Source organism: Carya illinoinensis, chromosome 13 (assembly GCF_018687715.1).
Source record: "Carya illinoinensis cultivar Pawnee chromosome 13, C.illinoinensisPawnee_v1, whole genome shotgun sequence".
NCBI classification, from domain to species: domain Eukaryota; kingdom Viridiplantae; phylum Streptophyta; class Magnoliopsida; order Fagales; family Juglandaceae; genus Carya; species Carya illinoinensis.
In genome coordinates, this window is record NC_056764.1 from 9897405 (window position 1) to 9924436 (window position 27032).

The 27032-nt window shown below is 35.4% G+C and overlaps 1 protein-coding gene across 2 annotated transcripts; it reads left to right on the plus strand.

Annotated features, from left to right (window-relative positions):
• The first annotated feature begins 16020 nt into the window (after positions 1 to 16020).
• LOC122291240 (abscisic acid 8'-hydroxylase 2) lies at positions 16021 to 21161 on the plus strand. 2 transcript variants are annotated; one of them, XM_043098892.1, is made up of 8 exons: positions 16021 to 16308; positions 16507 to 16825; positions 16925 to 17074; positions 17338 to 17589; positions 17962 to 18051; positions 18304 to 18489; positions 18968 to 19086; positions 20817 to 21161. In XM_043098892.1, exons 1-8 carry the CDS (start codon positions 16064 to 16066, stop codon positions 20920 to 20922), a joined length of 1467 nt encoding a protein of 488 aa, XP_042954826.1. In that variant the 5' UTR covers positions 16021 to 16063; the 3' UTR covers positions 20923 to 21161. The 2 variants fall into 2 exon arrangements, with proteins under 2 accessions (XP_042954826.1, XP_042954827.1); XM_043098893.1 differs by lacking the exon at positions 18968 to 19086.
• The last annotated feature ends 5871 nt before the right edge of the window (positions 21162 to 27032 follow it).

Sequence of the window (27032 nt, forward strand, 5' to 3'; positions counted from 1 at the left end):
GAAGAACAAGCTCCTTTCTCATGCAGGCAAGGAGATACTCCTCAAGGCTGTGATACAGGCCCTCCCTACTTACTGCATGGGGGTCTTTAAGCTGCCTAAATCCTTGCTGAGTGATATCAACAGAGTCATGCATCAATTTTGGTGGGGCCATCTACAAAATGAAAAGAAGGTGCATTGGGTGTCTTGGGGACAGATGGGTAAATCGAAAGTTGCAGGAGGATTGGGGTTTAGAGACCTTGAGTATTTTAATCTGGCTTTATTGGCAAAGCAAGGGTGGAGACTTGTTCAATACCCTACCTCTCTAGCTGCTCAAGTCCTTAAAGCTAAGTATTACCCACAGCATGACTTCTTCCAAGCCAAGGTGGGACACAGGCCATCATTCATATGGAGGAGCTTCTGTGCTGCAAAAGGAGTTCTGTTAAAGGGCTCTATATGGCGTATTGGAAATGGTCAAAAAACTAGCATTTGGAAAGACAAGTGGCTGCCTCAACCTACTACATACATGGTTCAGTCTCCAGTACATATCCTACAGGGAGATGAGAAAGTGGAAAGATTGATAAACAGAGAGACTAAGCAGTGGGACAGGGGATTGATCACAGATGTATTTGATGCTACTACAGCTGCAGTAATTCTAAAAATCCCCATAAGCTCCTCGAGTATGGAAGACAAACTAGTTTGGCTGGGCACCAGAGATGGCTCTTTCTCTGTCAAGAGTGCATATCATATGCAGAAAGAGGCCATTGAAATGCTCAGAGGACAGTCATCAGGAGGGACACAAAAACAGAAAAGCTGGACTGATTGTTGGAAGATGCAGGTTCCTAATGCCACAAAGACTTTCCTATGGCGTGCATGTCTTGAGTCACTTCCTACCATGCTCAACCTATCTAAGAAAAAGATAGTGGAGTCTCCTACATGTCCCATATGCTGCAGGGAAGAGGAGTCTACCATCCATGCTCTATGGAGTTGCAGTTCTGCTATGGATGTGTGGAGTCAGGGCCCTATATCCTTTCAGAAGAGCTCCCTAAGGGAAGTCAATTTCAAGGAGCTCTATGAACATATCTCTGTGCTGTGTGATCAGAAACTAATTGAAATGTTCTCAGTCATTGCAAGGAGCATATGGTTAAGAAGAAACAAGCTACTCTTTGAGGGGTCCTTTTTGCACCCAAACCTGGTTTTGAAACAAGCATCTCAATCCTTACAGGAATTCAAGACAGCTCAAGTTGGAAAGGTGCATGCGACTCAAGTGGCCTCTATACATCCATCTGTGTGGATCCCTCCTCCAACAGATTGTGTCAAAATCAACTGGGATGCAGCTGTGAGTGTGCCTCAAGATAGAGTTGGTATAGGTCTGGTAGCCAGAGACCATGAGGGGTCCATTCTGGTCACAAAGAAACTCTCAATATCCAGCTTGACAGAACCTGTTTTGGCTGAAGCCTTAGGAGCCTTTCATGCGGCTAACTTGGCAAAGGATATGGAGTTTAGCTCGGTTATCTTGGAAGAAGATGCTTTACAGATTGTGAATGGAATCAACCACCATGCTGAAAGATGGGATAGAGTGGGTATGGTTTTATTGGACACAAAGGTGCTGCTCTCTAGTCTAGTTCAGTGGAAAGTAACTTTTGTTAGGAGAAGTGGTAACCAGGTTGCTCATGATCTAGCTAAGGAGTCCTTAGAACTAGCTGAGAACTCGGTTGTTTTGGTCACTAGACCTCCTTGTAATCATGTTCCTTCTTTCCCTTAAAAGGTGAATGAAAGTATATTGTTTCAACAAAAAAAAACAAGCATGAGGGTTGGGTCGGATTAAGTTGGACCTAGATAAGCGGCTTGGTCAGGTTGCAACCCTATGCATGTGTGCTTGTAATTAGTTCAGTAATGGACGTTGTGGTTGTGTGTTTGTCGATCATTAAAAATTAATACAAGTTATCAAACGTTCATATATAGTACTTCATCCAGATGCACTTTAAAAGCCTCTTTATAAGCTAATTAATTAACTTATGTGTAGAAGGGTTGACTTCAATGTTGTATGAAGCATAAGGTAATGGGTCTATATAAGGTGTGGAGGTGAGTAAGTAGGGGTGATACCAGCATGGTGCGGGCGAGGTGAACCATTCTCCGCACCCAACCCCGCACCATGCGGGGAAGGGTTTTCAATCCCACTTTGGTGCCAGGGGGTGGGTTGAAAACCTCATCTGTCCTGCCCCCCACATAGGCCAACCCATTAGGTCTAAAAACTATTCTTTTAGTCCAAAAAAATATTTTCAACCCAAATTATAATATAATTAAAATTATAAATTAAAATTTACAAATAAAAAAAGAATTTAAGAGTTTTATTTTGATTACTTTGGCCTAGGAGACATGGTGAAGAGTTTGACAGTAAGCAGAAGAGCTTCTGAAGACAAACTAATATGGGGCCCTACTAAGAATGACATTTTTTTAGTTAAGGCAACTTACTTTATAGAGTGTCAAATGAAGAAGTTTGTTATGGGTGAGACTTCAGCAATTAACCTGGGCTCAACTGCATGGAATAAGATATGGGATCTACAAGTTCCAAATGTGGTAAAAGATTTTATATGGAAAGTTGTAAGTGAAATATTTCCAACAAAGATAAACTTGTTCAGAAGCAAAATCACAAACAATGACCTCTGTCCAATATGTGAACAACACGAGGAGACCAGTAGTCATATCTTGTGGAATTGTGCTGTAGCTCAAGATGTGTGGGCAGATTCATCAAGTATCTTACATAAGTGGAAGTGTACAAATGGGGGTTTTTACAACATTTGGGAAGATTTAGTCTTAGGTTTACAAAAATCTGAGATTGAATAAATAGCTTGTGTATTTAGAAGGATACGGCTAAGGAGGAATAGGTTTGTTTTTTAGGAAAAGTTATTAGAAAATCAGCACTGGATTTAGATGGAGCAAGCCTGAAGTTCATTGGTATAAGGTGAATTGGGAAGCTGCACTGGATGTGAAGAAGTTTACTATGGGAGGTGCTATAGTGGTAAGGAATTGGGAAGATGAGTTGAGTGGCTTCTACAGGTATGCCAAGGAGATTTATACGCAGTCCATTGTAGGCTGAAGCTTTGGCACTTGAGAAAGCTATAGAATTAAGCATGAAGTTAGGTCTTTGGCGGGTGATATTTGAGGGGGATGCCCTTGAACTTTGAAGTGGTTAATGATGTTAAGGGTAGAGGAGAACTGGTCTTGGTTATATGGACAGATAGTAGAAGATATGAAAATTTTCTTCTATCATGGCAAGGTAAGGAAGATTTAGAGGGTAATCAAGCGGCACATCAAGTAGCTAAGTTTTAAGCATTAGACTATGGTGAGGAAATAGTGTCTATATATAGAGGAGGAACCGGGTGAGATCATGCATTGTATTAATCGTGAAAAGCATTGTAATGATGTTTAGCTCAATGAATAAGATTGATCTTCGTTTGTTTCAAAACAATAATAATAATAATTAGTCTCTCTTGTAGTGTGCTGCTCCAATATAATTAGTCTCTCTTTTAAGGTATTTTACGTTCCACATGATTTGCATAGAACTGAGAATTTGGTTGGTGTCTATACATGAATACAATTAAAGTGTTTATTCTTTATGTTATGCGTACGTGGTAGCTAAACCAGAGATCATGATGATCCGCAATATCATAGATATAAGTTCGCCAAATACATCAAGCTGGTATATAGGTATAGATCAAAAACATGATAAATATCTTTGCAAAAAAAAAACAAAAATCTCTAATTATTTATATTAATAATGGATCAAAGACGTTATTTATAAATGGTACTATTTATAGCTAGCTACTAAAATGTATGACCCGGTGATCACGATACAAGTAGGAAGACACATATAGGACCAGTACTAAATGTTGATTCTCGAGGGAGATCATAAGACAAGAACTCAAATAGAGGTCGATCAAAATCAAATCATGGGGGCAAGAGCAAGTCATGACCGGGTCAGTAAGGGTGTAAAAAAAAGCCGGTGAACCGGTAAACCGAACCAAATTAGTAAGATCGGTCCAATCTCGAGTTTGATTCAGTCTGGTATCGATTTTATTTTTCTTACGGGTGGGCAGCGGGGCCCCGAGACCTACTGCTCCGCCCCGTTCGCCCCGCCCCCGAATATGCAGGGCGGGGCATCCGCACTGCAAGGGCGGGGTGCGGGGGCCCCCGCACGTATGGGTCACCCCCCAGCGGAGGCAGGGGACGAATACAGCCTCCCCCAAGTCCGTTTTTCCCCCGCCCCGCCTCGTTTACTTATATATATATAATATATATGTATATAATAAAACCAGTTTATATATGAAACGGCGCCGTTTTGTACATGACAAAACGGCACCGTTTCATCTATAAACCCCCAAATCAATAACCCACTCCCCCCCCCCCCCCCCCCCGGCGTCGCCCCCTCCCTTCAGCAGTTCTTCTCAAAATCTCTCTCTCTCCCTGCCCCAGTACCCGTTCCCTCCTCCCTCCTGCAACTAGTCCTTGGAGTCACTCTCATTCTCTCCTCTCTCTCGCACGACGCCGAACGCACGCCACACGGTACACGTAAGTTAGTTCGTTCTCTCCTCTCTCTCCTTTCTCCGTTAATTTTTATTTTTATTTTTTATTTTTTTGAGTTTTGATCGGAGATTGGAGGAAGGATGGGTTGAATCGGAGATGGAGGATGGGATTTGTGACTTGTGTGCTATGGATTCGTGATCATTGTGCATGTGTATTGACTATATTCAGTGTTAGGGTTTTCTTTTCTTGCTGTAATTGTTTCGGATTCTGTCCAAATTGATGGTTTTTCATGTAAATTTCATTCTATTGAAAACCCCTAAATTGATTTAGGGATTTCAATCATGAAACCCCTAAATTAATTTAGGGGTTAGGGTTTCAGATTGGAACCCCAAATTAAATTAGGGTTCCAATCCGAAACCCTAAAATAATTGAGGGGTTTCATTGATTGAAACCCCCAAATCAATGAAACCCCTAAATTGATTTAGGGTTTCGGATTGGAACCCCAATTTAATTTGAGGTTCCAATCCGAAACCCTAATTTTGTTTGGGGTTTCATTGATTGAAACCCCCAAATCAATTTAGGGGTTTCAATTGATTTGGGGTTTCGGATTAGAACCTCTAAATTGGTTTGGGGGTTTCAATCAATGAAACCCCTAAATTGATTTAGGGTTTCGGATTGGAACCCCAAATTAAATTAGGGTTCCAATCCGAAACCCAATTATTTTTTTTTGGGTTTCATTGATTGAAACCACTAAGATGAAATGGCTACTAACTTACTATCAACCCTAAATTATTTATTTATTTATTATTTTATATTTTATACTCTTTTATACATGATATTAAATACTTGAATGACATTATATATGATTTTTAATAATTTTATGCATACATATTAATTGAGGGGTTTCATTGATTGAAACCCCTATAGGCCTTTTGGGGTTTCAATCAATGAAACCCCTAAAAAAATCCAAAAGATGTGTGAGTCTACTATTTGTATGCAGTTTTTTATGATTGTGTTGGATTGCAGTTTAATTTTTTTTTTTTCCTTTATGTTGGAGAATCAGGAATGTCTTCGGATTTCAGTGATAGCTCGCCTGCCCCAACCAACACCCCTACCCCAGAACCTAACCCTACTCCTACCCCTATAACGAGTACACCTTGCCCTGCCCCGAAGCCCACACAGTGCAAGAAACCTGTATCCATAGTTTGGCAACACTTTATCAAACTAGAGGGTGGTGACCCAACAACCCACAAGCTAAATGTAATCACTGTGGAAAAATGTATGGATGTCACTATAGGAAACATGGTACATCCCAACTGAAGGTCCATTTAGAGGAACAATGCAAGAAGAGTCCAATTTTAAAATCCTTAATAGAGAAGGATCAATCTAGACTAGATTTTAAAATGGCGAATGGGAGTAATGGGGCCGGGGGGCCAACATTGAAGGGGTATACGAAGTATAACCCCGATGAGTGTAGAAGGAAGTTAGCTCGTATGATTGTCATGGACAAGCTGCCTTTTCAGTTTGTGGAGGGTAAAGGGTTCCAAGAATTTGTCCAAAAGTTGGAACCGAGATTTGTACTTCCTTCTCGTCACACTGTGGCAAAGGATATTAAGAAGATGTACATCTGTGATAAAGATGTTTTGAGAGGCCAATTGGCGGGTTTGGTAGTTTGCCTCACTACCGATACTTGGACTTTTATCCAAAATATGAATTACATGTCGTTGACTATGCATTTTGTTGATGCTGATTGGGTTTTGCACAAAAAAATTATTAAATTTTGTCAAATAACTAATCATAAGGGTGAGACAATTGGGAAGGCCTTGGAGGCCGCAATAAAGGAGTGGGGGTTGGAAAAGGTTGTCTGTGTCAGTTGATAATGTGTTGTCTAATGATGTCGCCTTGGGATATCTAAAGAATTATCTTAAAAATGCAAATAAGACATTCTTGGGTGGTGAATATTTGCATGTTAGATGTGCTGCATATATTTTGAATTTAATTGTGAATGAGGGGTTGAAAGATGTTGATGACTCGGTTGCACAAGTTAGAATGGCTGTGAAATTTGTGAGGTCTTCTCCTTCTAGATTGGAGAAATTCAAAGTTGCTGCAAAGGCTGCGGGCATTACATCGAAAAAGGGTCTTTGTACTAATGTTCCTACCAGATGAAACTCAACCTTCTTGATGTTGGAGGCGGCCCAAGAATATAAGGCAGCCTTTCAATTATTGGGTGATGAAGATATCCAATATGTCAAATACTTTCATGAGCACGGGGGATTACGAAAGCCTAATGATAATGATTGGGTGGTAGTTTCTACTTTCATTGATTTTCTTGGATTATTTTACGATGTCACATTGAATATATCTAGTTCTTTGTACTCTATATCCCATGGGTTTTGTCAACAAATATATAGGATAAAAGAAAAATTAGAAGATATGCGTAGGGGTTCCAATGAAAGGATGAGGGGGATGATAGTGACCATGATGCTAAAATATGACAAGTATTGGGGAGATTTGACTAGAATGAATATTTTGTTATATGTGGCTGTTATTCTTGATCCCCGTCTGAAAGTTTTAGGCTTTTTATATGGGTTGGGACTTATTCATGATCAGGTATGGACTGAACTTATTGGTGAATTGGCCCAAGATATCCTGAAAAAATTGTATGATGAGTTTAATGCAATTAAGGGTGGTACTAAATCAAAGACCCATACACCTACCCCAACACCTTCTACAGACACCGTGACCGGGCCTTCTACAAAGAAGCACAGAATGCCGTGGACTAAGACCCTCGCACAGAATCTCACACTAGTCCATCAATCTACGGAGGTGGTTTCTCAGTTAGACAACTATTTGTCAGCAGATATGATCCAAGATGATGATGATAATTTCGATATATTAGGATGGTGGAAGAATGCCTCAAAGAAATATCCCATCATTTCTGAGATTGCCCTCTGTATTTTGGTCATCCCTATTAGCACCGTTGTCTCAGAGTCAGCCTTTAGTACCGGAGGTCGTATATTGGATCCTTTCTGTAGTTCATTATCTCCTACAACTATAGAGGCATTGATATGCACACAGAGTTGGATGATAGGAAAGGATATTCATGTTCCGGATATTTTAGATTTTAAGGAGACCGATGAGGGTGGTGATCAGTCTGGATTTGGACCACCTAGTAATTGTTTTTTATTTTATTATTTTAATTTATTTATATTCATTTCGATTTCATCGTTATTAATTTTAATATTAATTTTTGTAGTAACACATGAGACATCTAACACCTCTGCAACATAAAAATGTGCTCAAGCCCGGGCCGCCCCAAGTGTCACACCCCTTTACTAGACAAGCCACAGCTGACAAGCCTCTTTAGAATATTCAATTTTTAATTATTTGTTCATATTTTGTATTCAATGATTTGTAATGTTGATACAATGTCCCTTGGACACTTTTATGTTAGTAATTTTGTAATTGTTTAGCCTTTCAATTTTGTAATAGTTTAGTTATTATTATTAGTTTATTACGTATTAGACTCTTAGACTAGTAACTTTTATTAGCCATAAAATTAATTACCATTCATAACATTTTTTTTAATCTGGTTTTTAAATTTTTTTTTTTCTTTTGACTTATAATTTTATGGGCTGAAAAATGAAAATGGCTTACAAGCTTTTTTTTGGGCTAAAGATACAACCTTGTGGGCCATTTTTGGCTCATTGCTGAGGTTTCTAGGCCATTTTCGGTCCAGAAAATGCTTCTGGGCCTTCAGAAGGGGGTGCGGGGGGCCGACGAACTGCCCCCCCACACCGTACCCCATCATGCGAGACGGGGTACCTTACCCCCGCACACCAGGGGCGGGGGACGGGGAAACATTTTCCCATCCACCCCATGCGGGGGCGGGGGGTAGGGGGGTCTACCCCACACCGTTTGGTGCGGGTAGCACCCCTAATTTTTCTTAAGACCAGTCAAAATCGATCAGATTTCGATTTTTCTTTTTCTAAGACTGGATCAGACCAGTTCATATATATAATTTTTTTTAATTTTTTCTATTTTATATAATTTTTATATATAATATATAATTATATATAAAATAGTTTTGTATTATATGATAAATTACTAATTAATATAATATTAGATTTTAAAATCTTATATCATTTTGTTTATTATATTAATAGGTATACTAATATTATATAGTACATATTGATAGTTATACTAATACTATATCACTACATATTATAATATACTATAATATATCACTATATTATATATTATAATATTTCACTATAGTCTATAATACAATTATAATATATATTATAATATACTACAATATATTATCACTAAATTATTATATACTATATTATATAATATATAATATCGTACATTAAAACTGAAAAACTGGATCGAACTGGACCGAAAATCGGTAAAACCAGAGTACCAGCTTAAGAGGGTAACCGGTACGTAATTGGTTTTGAAAAATACAAAATCAATACATACCAATTCGGTCCTAAATTTTGTCCAAAATCAGATCGAACCGGACCGGTTACACCCATACTGGTCAGCAAGCAACTTGCTGAAATTGTGGCAAAGCTGGCCACATAAAGAAGAACTGTAAAAATCCTAAGAAGATCAAGAATGATAGTGCTAATTTGGTAACTGAAGAAGTACATGATACACTATTGCTTGTAGTTCATACTCCAGTTGATGACTGGATACTAGATTCAGGGGATTCCTTCCATACATCTTCCCCATCAGGAGATAATGCAGAACTATGTTGTAGGTGATTTTGGGAAGGTGTACATGGTTGATGAAGAGGCTTTGAACATAGTGGGGATGAGAGATATTGACATTGTACTCCCTAACAAGTACAAATGGACCTTGTAGAAGGTTAGGCACATTCCTGAGTTGGAGATGAATCTCATTTATATTGGATAGCTCGATGAGTGTGGTCATTCAGTAGTATTCTCAGATAGCACCTAAAAGGTCACTAAAGGGGTACTGGTACTGGCTCGAGGTAAGAAAAGTGGTACTTTCTATATGACTACTGGTTTGAATAATACTATTGCTACTACCGTTGCAGAGAGCACAGCAGATTTGTGGCATTGCAGGCTTGGCCATATGAGTCAGAAGGGTATGAAAGAACTTCTGTCCAGAGGCAAGCTGCCAAAATTGAATTCAGTTGATCTCAGTATGTGTGAGAGTTGCATTATAGGGAAACAAAAAAAGGTCGATTTCTTGAAAAGTGGCAAAACACAGAAGACAGAAAAATTGGATCTTGTGCACACAGATGTATGGGGACCTTCTCTAGTGGCATCCCTTGGAGGTTCTTGTTACTATATCACGTTCATTGATGACCACAGCAGGAAGGTATGAGTTTATTTTTTGAAGTATAAGTCTTACATATTTAATGTGTTCAAAATTTGGAAGGCCATGGTTGAGACAGAGACAGACTTGAAACTGAAATGTTTGAGGTATGATAATGGTGGTGAATATATTGATAGTAGGTTCAATGAGTATTGTACAACTCTGAGTATTAGAATAGAGAAGACCATTCTTAGGACACTACAAAAAAATGGAGTTGCTGAACATATGAATAAAACCATAAATGAGCGTGCTAGAACCATGAGGCTGCACACTGGATTACCATCTACTTTCTAGGAAGATGCAATCAACACTGCCGTCTATTTGATAAACAAATGGTCATTAGTTCTGATGGATTGCGGATTGCCTGAGGAGGTTTGGAGCCGGAAAGAGGTCAAATTTTCTCACCTTAACAATTTTGGTTGTTTTTCTTATGTTCTCGTTGATTCTAACACTCATAGTAAACTTGAGTCTAAGTCAAAGAAATGTTATTTCATTGGTTATGGAGATAAGGCATTTGGCTATCGTTTCTGGGATGATCAAGATCGAAAGATTATAAGAAGTAGAAATATGATTTTCAATGAGAAAATTGTGTACAAGGACAAGTCTAGTACAGTTGCTGAATCAGCTCCTCAGGAGTCCGAGTTTGTAAGATTAGATGACCTATCAGAGGTCACAGTGCAGTGTAGAGATGTGAGTGACAATGAGAGTAGGTCCGGTGCATCCATTCCTATTATTCTGCAGTCAAATTCAGAGTCGTCCACTCCTACAGCTGCAATTCACAGGTTAGTTAGGACTATTTGTCCTCCACAGCATTTCTCACCTACCTTGAATTATATTCTATTGACAGATGGTAGAAAACCGTAGAGTTACAAAGAAACCTTGTAAGATGAGAATTCTAACAAGTGGGAGCTGGCCATGAAGGATGAAATGGATTCCTTGTTAGAGAATCAGACATGGAAGTTGACAGAACTTTCATCAAGGAAGAAGGTATTGCACAACAAGTGGGTATACCGGGTGAAAAGTGAGCATGATGGCAGTAAGAGGTACAAGGTCAAACTTGTTGTGAAAGGCTTTCAGCAGAAGCAAGATATTGATTATTCTGAGATTTTCTCTCCTGTGATGAAGATCACAACTATCAGGATAGTACTGTCTATGGTTGCTATTGAAGATTTATTTCTTGAGTAATTAGGTGTGAAAACAGCTTTTCTTCATAGAGACCTTAAAGAAGATATCTACATGCACCAACCTAAGGGGTTTGTAGTATAGGGAAAGAAAAGTTCAGTTTGCAGACTGAAAAAGAGCTTGTATGGCTTGAAGCAAGCTCCTAGACAATGGTACAAGAAATTTGACAATTCTTATATTATTCTATTGTTGTATGTGGATGACACGCTTATTGCAGGTGTTAGTATTGATTAGATCAATAATCTAAAGAAGCAGATGTCATATCACTTTGCAATAAAGGATTTGGGAGCTGCGAAGCAAATCCTTGACATGAGAATTGTCAGAGACAGAGTCAAGGGTATATTGAGACTCTCGCAGGCTGAGTATGTGAAAAAAGTACTCAGTAGGTTCAATATGGACAAAGCCAAATCAGTTGGCACACCCCTGGCCAGTCACTTCAGACTCAGCAAGGATCAGTCACCTAAGTCAGAGGAGGAACAAGATTACATGAGTAAGGTTCCTTATGCCTCAGCTATTGGTTCACTTATGTATGCTATGATTTGCACTAAACCAGATATTGTCCATGCAATGGGAGTTGTGAGTAGATACATGAGTAACCCAGGAGAACAACATTGAGAAGCAATGAAGTGGATTCTGAGGTACCTAAAAGGCTCCTCAGAGACGTGTTTGTGTTTCTCATGAGAGAGCTTAGAAGTGCAGGGCTATGTTGATGTTGATTTAGCTGGAGATACTGATAGCAGAAAGAGTACCACAGGCTTTGTTTACACTCTACGTGTTACTGCAGTGTCATGGGGTTCTAATCTGCAGAAAACAGTTTCTTTCTCTACTGCAGAAGCTGAGTATATTGTAGTGTCAGAAGCTGCAAAAAGAGATGATATGGTTACAGGGATTCTTGGAGGAATTGGGTAAAAAAAAAAATCAGAAGGGTACCCTCTACAATGATAGTCAGAGTGTCATATTTCTTACCAAGAATCCAGCATTTCATTTCAGGACCAAGCACATTTAGATTAAGCATCACTTTATACAATCATTATTAGATGATGGATAGTTGTTACTTCAGAAAATTTGTGGAATCAAGAACTCTGCTAATATATTGATAAAGGGTGTTACACTTGAGAAACTGAAGTTGTGCACAACTTCAGTTGGCCTTCTAGCATGAAGATAGGGACAGTGAGTTGCAGGGGTGGAGGATATCATGTTTAAGGAAAAAGGTGATATAATGGGTGTACCAATCTCCAAGTGGGAGAGTTGTTAAGTACTGTGGAGTCTACTCCACACCGCTTGAGCGGAGTCATTAGCCGCTCAAACAAAGGCAAGTCAGAGAGTTCCGCTTGAAGACAGCTCGATAGTGAGTTGGAGAAGTTGCAGGAAAAAGGTTCGCTCGCTCGCTCAACACGTCGCTCAAGCGAACATCGCTATTACACAAATTCTAGGGTTTTTATGCCATTTGACTATATATATGTTATTTTGTGACATATGACTATACAGTGAGAACAGTAATCGCCCCACTATTGTATTGTAATTTCTCAAGTGATAAAAATCCTCTGCAACTTCTATGAACGTAGGCAATTTGCCGAACCACGTAAATCTTTGTGTTTTGTGTGTGATTGCTTGTCTCTTTCGTGTTTACTTTTACTTTATTGTTATCGTTTTTCACAACATGGTCAATTGGTTGAGGACATTCAGTTCATCTTCTCAAGACTCATGAGCTGGAAATTAATGTTTACTAAAAGAGATGGCAATAAAGCAGCTCATGCTGCTACACAATTGGCAAAAGGTCTAACTTCAGAAGCTGTCTGGATTGAGGGAGGACCATGGGAGGTTATGTCTGTTATTTTGAGTGACAAAGATTGTATTGATTCTTGATGATTACTTAAATCTATTCCTTAAAAAAAATAAAAATAAAAAAAAAATAAAAAGATTCAACGTGGTCTAATATTTCTTCGATATGTATGGATCTAAGGGTTGCACGTTCTCAAATGATTAATAACGGCAATGCGAAAAATACAAAAACTTTTGGACTAATGTATTGCCTATTGAGTTAAATATTCAAGTTGACCTTAGACTTATCTCAATTTGGTGGATAAATTGAGTTTACCTAATATAGCTATTGTATACAAAATGATCACTGCCAAAACTATAATGTTCCACAGAATTTCATCCATAATTACAAATTTGTGCTAACATGATAATTACAAATTATAACTAAATTGTTACAAAATAGAATGCATTCAAATCGATTAATGTAATTCATTAGACACGTCTCTATTCTATGTATATACATGAACTAGATAAATAAAAAATAAATAAATAAAAACAAGTATTATTAGCTATTAGATCGACCATTTAATAAATAAAAGAAGACATGATCAGGAGATCTCGGCCTACTACATCTTTCAATAAAAAAAAAAAATTAACCGGGCACGAATTCTGTTCCAAAAAGAATATTTAAGACGTTAAAATGGTGACACTATCAATGTAAATTACAAAGGGAAAAAAGGACAATTGCTTAAAGAACTAAAAAGACAAAGCAATCAGAAAAAATAATTTTTCCTATCGCCGGACGAGATAGAATTTCTTTCATAATTATAAAGAAGTAACACATAGACTAAAATGACATATCACTAAAATATATTAATAGATTTTCAAAATAATCATTAAGGAGGCTAAAAGCCTCACGCGCATTATTTTAGTGAAGTTGAAATTCAACATGTACATCGCATGGGGAATGAGGCTACTCATAGATTAGCACGTTATGCTTGGAATGTTGACAATATAAATATGTGGTGGGTTGATGCTCCTATGTTTGTTGCTCAAGCTTTATGGATCGATAAGGACAACTTGAGTTGATTGATTTATTATAAATGAACATCCAGTGGTAACTCAATATAAATTGAGGTCTAAGACAAAATTTTAATTAATCATTCATAATTATAATACAATATAATATAAATTATTATATGAAATATTTTTAAAATTTTCACTGAAATGAGATTTTATTTAAAATCTTTAGATAAAGTTTTTTTGAATTTATATTGAATATTACAATTTAAAATGAAATATTAATACAAATTTTGTACCTCAATTTAGCAAGATCTTAAAAAATTATTTAAAATATAAATAATTCATTGTATTAAATATTAAATTTAGTATTATGGAGCCTTGCACACTTTGAAAAATATGAAATTTATTTAAAATTTTATTTAATGAAATGGTTTTTATTTTTTTTCAAAAAAAATAAAAAATATACCTCATTTTTAATTTTCAGACATTAGGCAATGGCCTAAATGGCCTTACCATTGGGCCGGCCCTATGAATGCCTAATTATCTATTATATATATACACAGTGAGCAGATATATCACTACCCTCCATTATGTTAATTATAAAGCTCAAAATTAATCCAAATTATAAAGGGGGAAAAGAAAAAAGAAAATTAATTATGTTTCAATCTAATAACTTGATTTTCAACAGAGAGAAAAATGTGTCTTTTAGAATTTTGTTCATAGAGTTTGTCATTTACTTCATCTTAGACAGAGTATGGGGTTTGTTAACTTTATTTTAGATAGAGTTGTGTTGTCTCTCAAACGGTGGTTTGTAGAGGCTTGTAGCATGGTCTAGACCATGTCAGTAATAGTTATGTACTATGAAGCTATTAATGTTATAGTTAGCTTATAATGTATGTTTCAAGTCAAAGTTGTAATATCCGTTATTAATTAATGAAATATATTTTATTAAAAAAAAGGGAGAAAAAAGTAGTGATCGATCGATGATTGTGAAAAAATGATTTTTGAAAGAAAATATATATAGAATAAACTAAGCAAGGTGTTTCCATAAAAATGGTGACGTCTACAGTTTCAAACCCGCACATATACAAACCTGTCACAACTCCTAAGAGGATTGCCCTGGACCACAAATTGGAAACTCCCAAAAAAACCTCTCCCGCAGTGGTGGACCTACCAACTTATCTCTGAGGGGGGCCAGGTTTTAAAAAAATTCAAAATATACCTTATATTTTATGTTCTTTAAAATTTTCTAAAATTTCAATATATTTAGAAATGTCTTTCTCCAATTTTTTTCTATAGTCCTGAAATTTTTTATAATTTGTATATATTATTTATTTTTAAGGATGTGGCCTCTCCAAAATTAAATTAAAACTAAGTTTAGAAAAAAAACAATAAATTAACTTATTAGTATGGATCTCCAAGTTTTTTTTTTTTTTTTTTGTTATACAATATTAGACTTCTTAATATGGAATCCAAATAAGTGAAAAAATAAGAAAAAACATTTAAGATTGATAATTTACATGAAAAATAGTTGAGAGATTTTATCCTCTAGACTTCATTGAGTAAAAAAATTATATATATATTATTTAAGGTCTTAATTATAACATTATATGCTTAATGTGACACGAAAATATTTAGACTTTGCATGAATTTGATAAACTATTTTACAAACTAGAATTAAAGACGACCTTTTAAAAGATCACTTGAGAGTTTTTATGAAAAAAATAAATTTTAAATATTTCATTATAAAAATAATAATGGATTAGTATTATTTCTTGAAATATTATCATCATATTTGAAACATATATTAAGTTGTGTTTTTTAAAATTTTATTTCTATGTATATGTAGTAAATTATTGAGATCTAATTTTATATATAATTATATTTTATGATTTTTTTAATTTATTTTATTTTATATAAATATGTCACACAATAGAAAAGTTGGTCCCTCCTGGTAAAACGTTCCTATTCCGCTGCTCTCCCACTCTCTATAAAGAGTTTTACTATATTCAAACAAAATCACGTACTAATCTTACTTACTAATACTGATTCCTTCATATTTAAAATTTAAATTAGTATTTTTTTTAATAAAATTATTTTTTGACCAAATATATTAATACACAGTTATGCTTGCAACTAAATTTTTCCATCTATAAAATGTCCACCACCAAACCCTCCATCCTTCACTCATCACTTCTTTGTTTCAAGTTAGCCTCTGCCACGTCTCAAGGCTAAAAGCACCATGCAGCAGCTTTGCCCATTCTCAACCTTTTTTGCAAGCTTTCGTTCTCATGAGCCTGCTATTCTCATTATGCCATTACTATTCTGCTCTTTGTTGCTGCTGCTACTGCTGCAAAAGTTCCTCCGCTGGTGCCAACCCAGGCACAAACGCCTCCCCCCTGGTTCAATGGGTTGGCCCTACATAGGGGAGACCATCAAGCTCTACACTGAAAACCCAAATTCCTTCTTTTCGAACAGGCAAAAACGGTATATGCCACCTCAAAATAGACACGAACCACCCTAGACCTCATTTCTCTATCGACCCTTTTTTTTTATCTAGATTATTTCGTTTCCGTACGTAATATGTAGATCGAAAGAGAGATTCTGGTTTTACTGGGAAGTTTTATATTTTGATTATATCTATAACCTTCATTTTATTCACTCAATATGGTTTATCTATTGCAGGTATGGGGATATCTTTAAGACCCACATATTAGGTTGCCCCTGTGTAATGATTTCCAGCCCAGAAGCAGCAAGAATTGTTCTAGTGAGTCAGGCTCATCTGTTCAAGCCAACTTATCCGGCAAGCAAGGAGAAAATGATAGGGCCAGAGGCTATATTCTTTCATCAGGGACCCTACCATTCAAGGCTCAAGAAGCTGGTTCAGGCTTCCTTTCTGCCCTCTGCAATTAGACGGTCGGTCTCGGATATTGAGCATATTGCTCAGAAACTTCTCCCCACTTGGAAGAATCGCACCATTAACACCTTGCAAGAGATGAAGAGGGTATATTCGATTTGTTAGCCTCTTCTTATCCTTTTCTGCATGATGAATCAGCACTTTCTAGGAATCTAAAAAGGATTATTCTTATTTTTGGTGTCTCAGTATGCTTTTGAAGTGGCGATGATTTCGGCATTCGGAGACAAACTCGACTCAGAAATGGAAGGAATAAAAAGTTTGTATCTATGCCTTGAGAAGGGCTACAATTCCATGCCTCTAAATCTACCGGGAACTCCCTTTCGCAAAGCAATGAAGGTAAAATATAAAAATAAATAAATAAATAAAATGCTTCTTCTCCCCTGGCCTGTAAAATTTTGTTTCTTTTTGGCTCTAGCAGTACATTGTTTTGAGAACCTAATCATGAAGGGTTTTGTCTTCAAGTGTATACATTGTACGATCTTAATTAAGCTACTTAATTATGTAAGATATGCTGATTGATTAATTAAGATTATGTTTTTTTTTCTTTCTAATTTTCCATTTTTTTACCATAATAATGGATCATTATAATTTTCAATTAGGCAAGGAAGCTTCTCAATGAGACATTGAGAAGATTAATCGAAAAAAGGAGAGAGGGAGGGAGAAAAGGCGGGGGCTTGTTGGGAGTATTACTAGGAGCTGCCAAAGACAAGAAGCTCAATCAGCTTACCGATTCTCAAATTGCAGACAATATAATTGGAGTAATCTTTGCTGCTCATGATACAACTGCAAGTGCCCTTACGTGGGTTCTTAAGTATTTGCTCGATAATGGCAACCTCCTAGACGCCGTGACGGTAATGATCTTATATACATTAATTCCTTCTAATTGAAAATTATATACATATATATATATATGTGTGTGTGTGTGTGTGTGAGTAATATTAATGTTAATTAAATTAGTACTTTTACTAACCCTGTAATTAACTAAAATGAATATCCTTTTTAATTAATTTGTTTTTATCTATCGGAGGCATTAAAGTTTTTCCAGTCTGATGTATATATATTTTAATATTATTCTTGGTCAAGTATTTTTTGTTTAGTCCTTTGCACAGCCATCGTTTTAATTAATTAGTAATGCAATGATTGGGGGAAATTCTGGCAGTTTGAATTTCCAAAAGAAAACTGTTCTATATATATATTAATCGGTATTCATTCAAATGTTGCAGAGGGAACAAGAAGGAATTCAACGCAAACTATTTGAGGAAAATCGTGGACTTACGTGGGAGGATACTCGGCAAATGCCGTTGACTGGCCGGGTAATATATAATACGCTATATCATTGTTAAATAATTTAAAATACACTCGACATATAAATAAATATATATATATATATTCTTCAAATTGAATAAACTTACTTTTCTTTATTTTATTTGTTAATATTGATCAAAAAACATGCAATAAGAGAATATCTAATATTATACATACATACATGATATGTATGTATAATTGGATCAGCGCATGCATGTATTGATAAAATATTAATATTGATGAAAGCGATCGAATTTCAGGTGATTCAGGAAACACTGAGAGCTGCAAGCATACTCTCATTCACATTCAGAGAAGCTGTCCAAGATGTTGAATTTGGGGGCTATTTTATTCCCAAGGGTTGGAAGGTTCTGCCTCTCTTCAGAACCATTCATCACCGTGCTGAGTTCTTCCCACAACCCGAAAAGTTTGACCCTTCAAGATTCGAGGTACCACTCCTATACAATTCCATGTACTGCATGCATGCATCAAAAGTAAAATTAAATAAAATAAATCGATCTAAGCTGGATTGCTAGCTTTCCTGGCCTGAATTCCCTCCTGATGATCACTAACTGATCTGAACCCAAGATTCAAGAAGTGGGTCATGCACGACCAGTATAGTCTATCTTGTTTGGGGCAGAAATATAAGGTTATCGATTGTTAGATTATCTTGGATGAAGTGTCGTTTTCAATTTTTATGTGAATCTTCTTCAACTTAGACGATCTGAGCGTGATATCTTTTAATTATCAGATCACGTGAGCTAGTTTTGTAGGGTAGTAAAAATTTTGTTGCACAAACTAGTTTGGAAGTATACATCATAACACAACTGTCCGTAGAAACAGTGGATATTTTAGCTGGTGATGGAGATCAGAAGATTTTAAAAATATGTGGGTTAATTTTGGGGGTTCGTTTATGTGTTTGTGAAGGCGCCACCAAGACCTAACACGTACATGCCGTTCGGGAATGGAGTCCATGCTTGTCCAGGCAGTGAGCTGGCCAAGCTTGAGATGCTCATCCTTCTTCACCACCTCAGCACCTCTTACAGGCCAGTCCTCTCTCTCTCTCTCTCCAAGTAAAAAATAGCTAACAATTTATGATAAAATTAACTTTAAAAAAAGGCAATTTTAAAAACAATTTTCTTGTGTTAAGAGTACGTACTCGGTGGTTTTATTATTATTTTTTTTAAGTTGTTTGTCTAGTTGACCGGAGAGGAGTGATTGGTGGTCCTCTTGGGTGTTCCTAATGCCGTGGAAGTGGTCCTTGGTCTCGTTGAAGGCGAGTGGACTGTGGAGGCATAGCTAGGGTTTCTCAGTGAATATAGAATAGTACTGGGTGCTTTTTTTTGTGGTTGCCACGCAACCTAACATGTAAAAATAGAATTTAATTATACACGTGGCACACATGCATCATATATATTACTGTCAAGCAGTGATCTCTGCATGACATACAAATCCTCAGCATATATGTCATTATATCGATGATCATCAATCATCTCCTCACTAAGGACAACTTGTCTCCATATAATATAATGCTTTACAAACTTGTGAAGATTTGTGTCCAAAAAGCTGGAAGTTCCTTTTTTTTTTTAAGTTTATTCAAATCAATATGAACAATTATAAGTACAAAAGATCAGAAATGGTACTGGAAGTATCTGAAGCTCGATCATGTCCTTAATTTTAAGTATGAAAATTATAGAGCTATGTATCCTTGTTTTTCACACGACTTCCTCGTATCCATAAATTTTAACAGTTCTTTTCTGCACAAAGCCGTAGGGGCTATCCTTCGTCTTTATCTTTTCCTCTCCTCATGTCAAGAACCAGAGTACTGAGAGTACATATAATATATTCCCAGTCCTAAAAAGTTATAGATTCTAAGGATCTGGTTAGATCTTCTTTGATTCCATGGCCGTCCGTCCCTTTCATTTACTCAAAATACCAAATCCAATCCTTTCTCGCATCTCCATTCTTGAACCTGGCTCATTTGGTATCTCTAGCTAGCTCTCTAGCCGTTCGATCTCGATCTATGCGAGATTTGATGCTAATCACATGACTGTAGTAAGCGACACAATTTGCCAGCTGTTCTTTCTTTGATCAAATGGCTATGAGAGCCCTCTGAGTTGTCAGCTGTTAAGAAAACCAAGAGACAAATGTGATTGTGTGTCATGCATGGCTTAATAAACAGGTTTCGTGGCACCACAGCTTTGCTCACAGCGTTTAACACATCAATATTTCTTAATTTGTCCCCATCGAAAATACTCACAAAACTTTGTGTTCTTCTTCTTTTGACTCGGTTCGGTTCGAGCTAGTAGTGTACCACTCTCGTGTTTATCATGTGAATGGAAAAATGACACATTTTTCTTTAGATTCATAAGATAGAGAAAAAGAAAGGTGGGTTGGGGGTTATTATTTATTTAATTGCGAAGATATATATGTTAGTTTTTGAGGTTGGTTTTAAACTAATCGGCCTAGGTTGAAAAATCATGTGGTACGTTTTTTTTTTTTTTTTTTTTTTATGATTAGACTGCTCCACAAAGCAACAAGCTACTTGTTTGGATTTCCATATAAAAAATTGGTTCACCGCCATATATACATATATTTTTTCATATAGTAACCGATAAATATCATCTTTATGGTCAAAAGACACTGCTTCACAGGGAGCCATACAAGATTAGCAGAGCAACTCTCTCTCTCTCTCTCTCTCTCTCTCTCTCTCTCTCTCTCTCTCTCTCTCTCTCTCTCTAAATTGTGATTTGGATGTTTTGGCTTTTGGCTTTAGGTGGGAAGCTATGGAAGACGGGGATGGAATACAATATGGCCCTTTCCCGGTACCCAAACGGGGTTTACCTATAAAAGTAACCCCAAGGAACAAGAAGCAGCCATGAGCATGGTGTCTTAATTCTTAGTTCTTGACGACGACCGAATGTAATTGTCCACTGGGGAACGAAAGCAACTTATCCCCATAGAGTACCTTTTTCTTTTTTTCTTTTTTTTTTAATCTTTGTCGTTTGGAATCCTGTATTTGCAAGCTCTCTAGATAGCTGGGACGTATTTCGTCCATGCCAGTTAAACGCGGGATGACGAGTCGGTGTCAATGCCAATGCATTATTAATTAATTAATGCATGTGCGTGGTAAGATAAATCTATATATATAAATATACATATTAATATATATATATGTTTATAAATCTGTGCAGGAAAAAAAAACATTATCCTAATAAATATGAAAGGTATAATATCATGATCATGTGTTTGCATCTGTGAATCGAAATGAGCTGTCGTGGGTTTTGAGGATGAAATGTGTGTGGCCCTGATGATTAAGGTGGTGGCTCAATGATTCGATTGTACAGCTTTCCTATTTCAAGATTTTCTTTAATTTCCCACTACTCTCTTTTATTCTGGTGTACAACTTTCACAAATTAACCTGTCCTAAAATGAGGACCAGGTTAATTAATAAATTATATATATATATATACACACACAAGTCACAACCTCACCACATATATATATTCTAAGAAGTCGTGCACAACCGATCCAGTTTAATCCACGTCGATCTAGCAGCATCTCATGAGCACGAGAGTAATGGCGTCCAATTCGCATGCATGAGGACTGATGTTGAGAGGAAGCTTGTTTTATCAAAAATTTAGTTAAAAGTATATTTGTGTATTAATATGTGTATTAATATATGTAAAAAAAATTGAAATTAACCGTGTTAAATGATGATTAAAAAAAAAGTACTGCTCTTCTTCTTTTAGTAATTAGATATTTATTTAAAAGTAACGCTAAATATAATTATGAATTAGGTAAGTATCGCCGCGTATTCTTTTTTAAAAGAGTAAAATTTATAGTTAAAAAATTAATTAAAAAATAATTTTAGATGAAAAAATACTATAATTTAGAATTATATTAGAGTTTTAAAAAGTACTTAAATAATCTTAAACTTAAAAACTCTTTAATGAAAAAATTAAATTCTTTAGATGTTATGTATTAAAATATTTTTTAATATCAAATAAGATAAAAAGTATGTTTACGGAAAATATTTATTAAAAGTGAAAAGTCATAAAAATATTCAGTCTTCTACCATATTTAGTCCTGAAAAATATAAAAGCAAAAAAAAATAAATAAATAAACCTAGATAGGAGGGGGCCGGGAGGAGGGATGAATGAGTTGCGCACTTTTTAATTTGGTGGTGGTTTCAAAAGAGGAGAAAAAATCCCTCTTTAAACTAGGGCCGGCCAGTTAATTAGGTAACATGTTAATTGGAAAGTTTATTTTCCTATTGAACATCGTTGTCACGGGAACAACATTTAGCAACAATGTCCGATTCCGATGTAACATGTTGTACGATCATGTTAACATGAAGGGACCACGATCCACACTTCGAAGCTTACCATAGGTCTTCTAAATTTTCCAGGATAAATGCGTTTTGTCACACACATACGAGTATAATAATAATAATAATATATAGAAATTACTGCAAGTGCATGCGAATAGCCATCCAATCAAAATGACATCTTCCAGCTACTTGACGGTTTCGGATTAATGTTATTTTAAGTTTTATTTGAATTCATGGTCTTGAACGAGAGAAAGAAAAGATAGAAGTAAGACAATGTCTATTGTCGTTTAATATTATTCAAAATAAATAAATATATATATTTATATTTATAGATGGCAGCCGGCCCTAGTTTAGAAAGAGATTCATGATTCCCTCTAGAAACTATCACCAAATCAAAACCTCTCTTCCCTCTTCCCTCTCCTCTTTAGTTTTCTTCTTTTCTTTTCTCTATTTTTTTTTTTTTTATTATTTTTTTAAGATTAAGTATGGTGAAAGGCCGATTTGCTACTCTCTATTATCTGGCGACCACCACATGCCCTACTGCAGGTTTCCCAAGGCACAATCTTTCAAACGGGAGAAAAATTTTGCCAAACGGCACTACACATGAGCCACACACGCGGTTCAAAGTGAACACGTGAAATCCTCGTGCCACCGCTAAGGGTGTTATTTTGCTATCACACACGGCTTTTCTAGATCTAGGGACATCAGTTACTTCAAACATGACTGACCGCCATAGTTCCTAGGTGGCATGTGGCTCTTATCACAGTTACTTTGTTTATAATTTTTTTCCTCCAATGTTGAAAATATGGATCTATGTATTTCTAAGATGTAATTCATTTTTTTCTATGTATCTTTAATTTCTGTTATGTCTTTTATTTTATTTTTTAAATAATAATCTCTTAGACTTTTGTCCATAGAGTGTCTCTTGAATTTTTATCCATAAAATGTGTCATCTATTCCGTCTTAAACAAAGTATGAGATTTGTCAGCTCTGTTTTGGACAGAGTTATACTATCTCTCAAACTGTGGTTTGCAAATATGTGCAACACGAACTATAGACCATATCAATCATAGTTGTATATTAGGAAGCTATTAATGTTGTAATTGGCTTGTAATGTATTTTTCAGATCAAAGTTATAGTGTCCGCTATTAATAACTGCAGTATATTTTATCAAATATATATATATATATTTATATATATAATTAATATAGGATTCATTTTATCTTCTATCTCTCTTCTATTTAAAATTCTTAAATTTTTATCGGAGGTATATTCCCATTAATCTCATGATGTATCAAATTCATGCAAATATTGATTCTTTTAAATTTATTCTCCTTTGGAAAATCAGAACTGTTTTCATCGTGGTCCCATTATATATGCGCGTTTCCTCCTGCAGGTCCCTCTGCGAAAATGAGAGCTAAATATGTTTTTTATCCATTTCAGTACTCTATTTTCCTTTTGTGGATATATACCATCAGCTAGCCTCCTCCCTAGTTATGCTGCATGCGGGTACCCTTTCATATCTGTAGTAGTAAATAGTACTTTACCAAAATTTCTTCCCGACCCATGCATTACCTAAAAATAATCATCGATCTCATGTCAATCAACTTGCATTTTACATTTTAAACCATCCAACTTAACAAATTATACTTTCAAATTCCCAAAAATTACAATATGGCACATCCTCTTAAGATCCAGTTGTTAATATTCTATGACATGACATATTCTTCATAAGAAGAATGATATTGGACAAATTTGATATAAGAAATACTTTAGTCACAAAAAAAAAATTAAAAGTAAATCCACAAACTAATGTATATTGATGTAGTATGTTATAAAATTAATTGTAAAATTACTTTTATTGTAAAGTAGATCTAACGTATCATACCAAGTCATATTAATTTGTGGATTTATTTTTTTAAGATCTAATTTTATTTGTAGCACTTCTCATTTGATATTTGGGTATATAGGTCATCCAGTCCACCCAACTAGCTCAACTCACTAGGTAACAGGTAGGCTGAGCGGGCAAGAATATATTTTGATTTGTTGGGAACCCACTTGCCCATGACTTGCTTCCTAGTATAAATAAAGAAGCTCATCTCCTTTCTTCTCTTTTTCTTCTTCTTTTTATTCTTCTTCTCTCCTAAAGACCCATGACTTCAAGGATCGAACTAGAGGAAGGCCATGGAGTTTTATAGAGTAGCTCTACTCAAACCCACAATAACATTGTTTGATTTGTTTGTATATGTAGATACGAGAGTTTGGTTAGGATTAGATGACTAAAATGATAGATTTTTATTTTATTTTTGGTTTTGTAATTTAGATGAATATAAAATATTTTGACTTTATCTATAACTATTTTGAATTTATCTAGAAGTTATTATGAAGTGTTTTAGATAAGTTAAAAGTGTGAAAATCGAGTTTCAATGGTTCTATAATTATCTAGAAAAGAGCATAAATGGGAAACTGCTACTACTAAGAAGAATAAGTGCCAAATCTTATTACAATTCAAACTGTTTTTAGATTATTTATTTAAGGGATTCGATTAGATAAGTGCTACAAAGATTTTCAACTTCGAGATATTAGAGAGTATATTTTGAGTACTTACGTATAAGAAAATTCTCAAGTCTAGTTATTTTCTTCTCTCTTCAAGTGTGATCGTGCTCTATGTTGGAGATCAAGTGATCGTGATTCAGTATTGGAGTTCCAGGAAAAAAGCTAATATTTGAAAATTTATCAGAGGTTATGGCTGCTACTGTGATAAAGGCAAACAGATCGTTTGTAGTGTCAAGTAAGAAAGTTAATTGACAAAGATTCTGTAATTGAGAGCTTGCTTGTAATTGATTTTTAAATGATAAAATTGACTTTTTTGAATTTGCATGCCCCGTAGGGTTTTACCTTTAAAGATTTATTTAAAAGATTTTCCTTTATTACCAATCTTGGTGTTATGAAATTTATTTGCTTTATATTATTGCTTAATTATTAAATAATTGCATAATTGACGATTAACCAATTTGTCTAAATGAATTGGTAGATCTTTGTGATACCATACAATTGACACGTGGGTAATTTCAATTGGCATTAAAGCATGGCTCACTCATTTGAGTGTGATTTGTGCCCATGTAGATCATGTCGTCATCGTTGACAGCCCCGCCACACTTTGATAGGAAAAATTATGCGTATTGAAAAGTTCGTATGAGAGTTTTCCTCAAGTCGTTGGATAAACATGTGTGGTATGCAATTGAATGAGGATAGACTAAACCTGAGACAACTCTTGATGTTGGGACGATATATGAGATTAATAATTGTAATTGGAATAGCAAAGGACTTAAAGTTGTCTTCATGGTTGTATCTTCTAAATAATTTAAAAGAATCTCCTTGTATAAGGTTGCTAAAGAAGCGTGGGATATTTTAGAGGTTACAGATGAGGTGACAAAAATTATAAAAATTTAAAATTATAGTTGCTAATCTCAAAATTTGAAAAAATTAAGATGCTGAAAGATGAAAGTTTTAATGATTTCTATACTAAACTTAACAATATTGTAAATTCCAGGTTTAATCTCGGTGAAAATGTGGAAGAATCAAGAGTTGTGAAGGAGATGATCTTTGTCTAACTAATTTTCATGATTGACGACTAACCAATTTGTCTAAGTGAATTGATATATCTTTTTTGTTACCATACAGAGAGAGGTGGGTAATTTCAATATATTTGTATAATTTTATGCAAATTTACGGTTGAAGAGGTGAAAAGTCAACTTTCCATCCAACAAGGACGGGTGACTGCAAAGGTAATGTTGAGTGGATGCAAACAACAGAAGGACCGACCGCATGACTCTTTTTCTTCGATTTGGACGAGTCGAGTAAAATGGTTACATATATGTTCTAGATAGACAACATCATGAAAAAACTATAATATATGAAATGTACGTGAGATATTGTTGTAGCGTCTCATAATTATTTATCATACTCAAAAAAGACATGACCACCAAATTCATCAAAAGAAAAGAAAAAGACAATATCCAAATAGCAAGTCAAAGACTGATCAAAATCCTAATTCAGTTTAGAACTAGTCTATCATGAGGACTAGCACGTCAAAGCAAACACGTATCCAATTTCCACAAGTTGAAAACGTACATATATATATATGGAAACATAGTTTTTTTATTTTTTTTTATTTTTTTATTTTTTGTCCCTCAAATTAAAAGGCACCAAGTAAAATGAAGTTATAACATGAGCAAATCAGACACAGTGATCGATCAGTATTAATGCTGGTGATCTTGTAAATAGGCAGCCTGCGGCCTGCGCTAAACACAAATTTGAAAGGAAAAGAAAAAAGAAAGAACCTGGCCCATCTCAATATGGAAATGGTGATAGAAATTATAAGGAGCTAGCCAAATTAAAGAGGAAAAATTAATCATGTTCTTTAAGTGCAACAATATGTCTAAATAAAATGTGCAAATTTTGCAAATTCGACCATTCATTTGTGTGTGTATAGAGAGAAGAGTTTTATTGACAAAATTGTTTTGTTCAATAATCTTCTTTGTTTCAGTAAAAGTAGTAGAATCATAATCAGCATGGGGTAATTTAAAAGGAGAATCATTTATATCTACTCCTTTATGGGAAATAATAATTATCTCTAAAGAGGATGACTAGATCTTA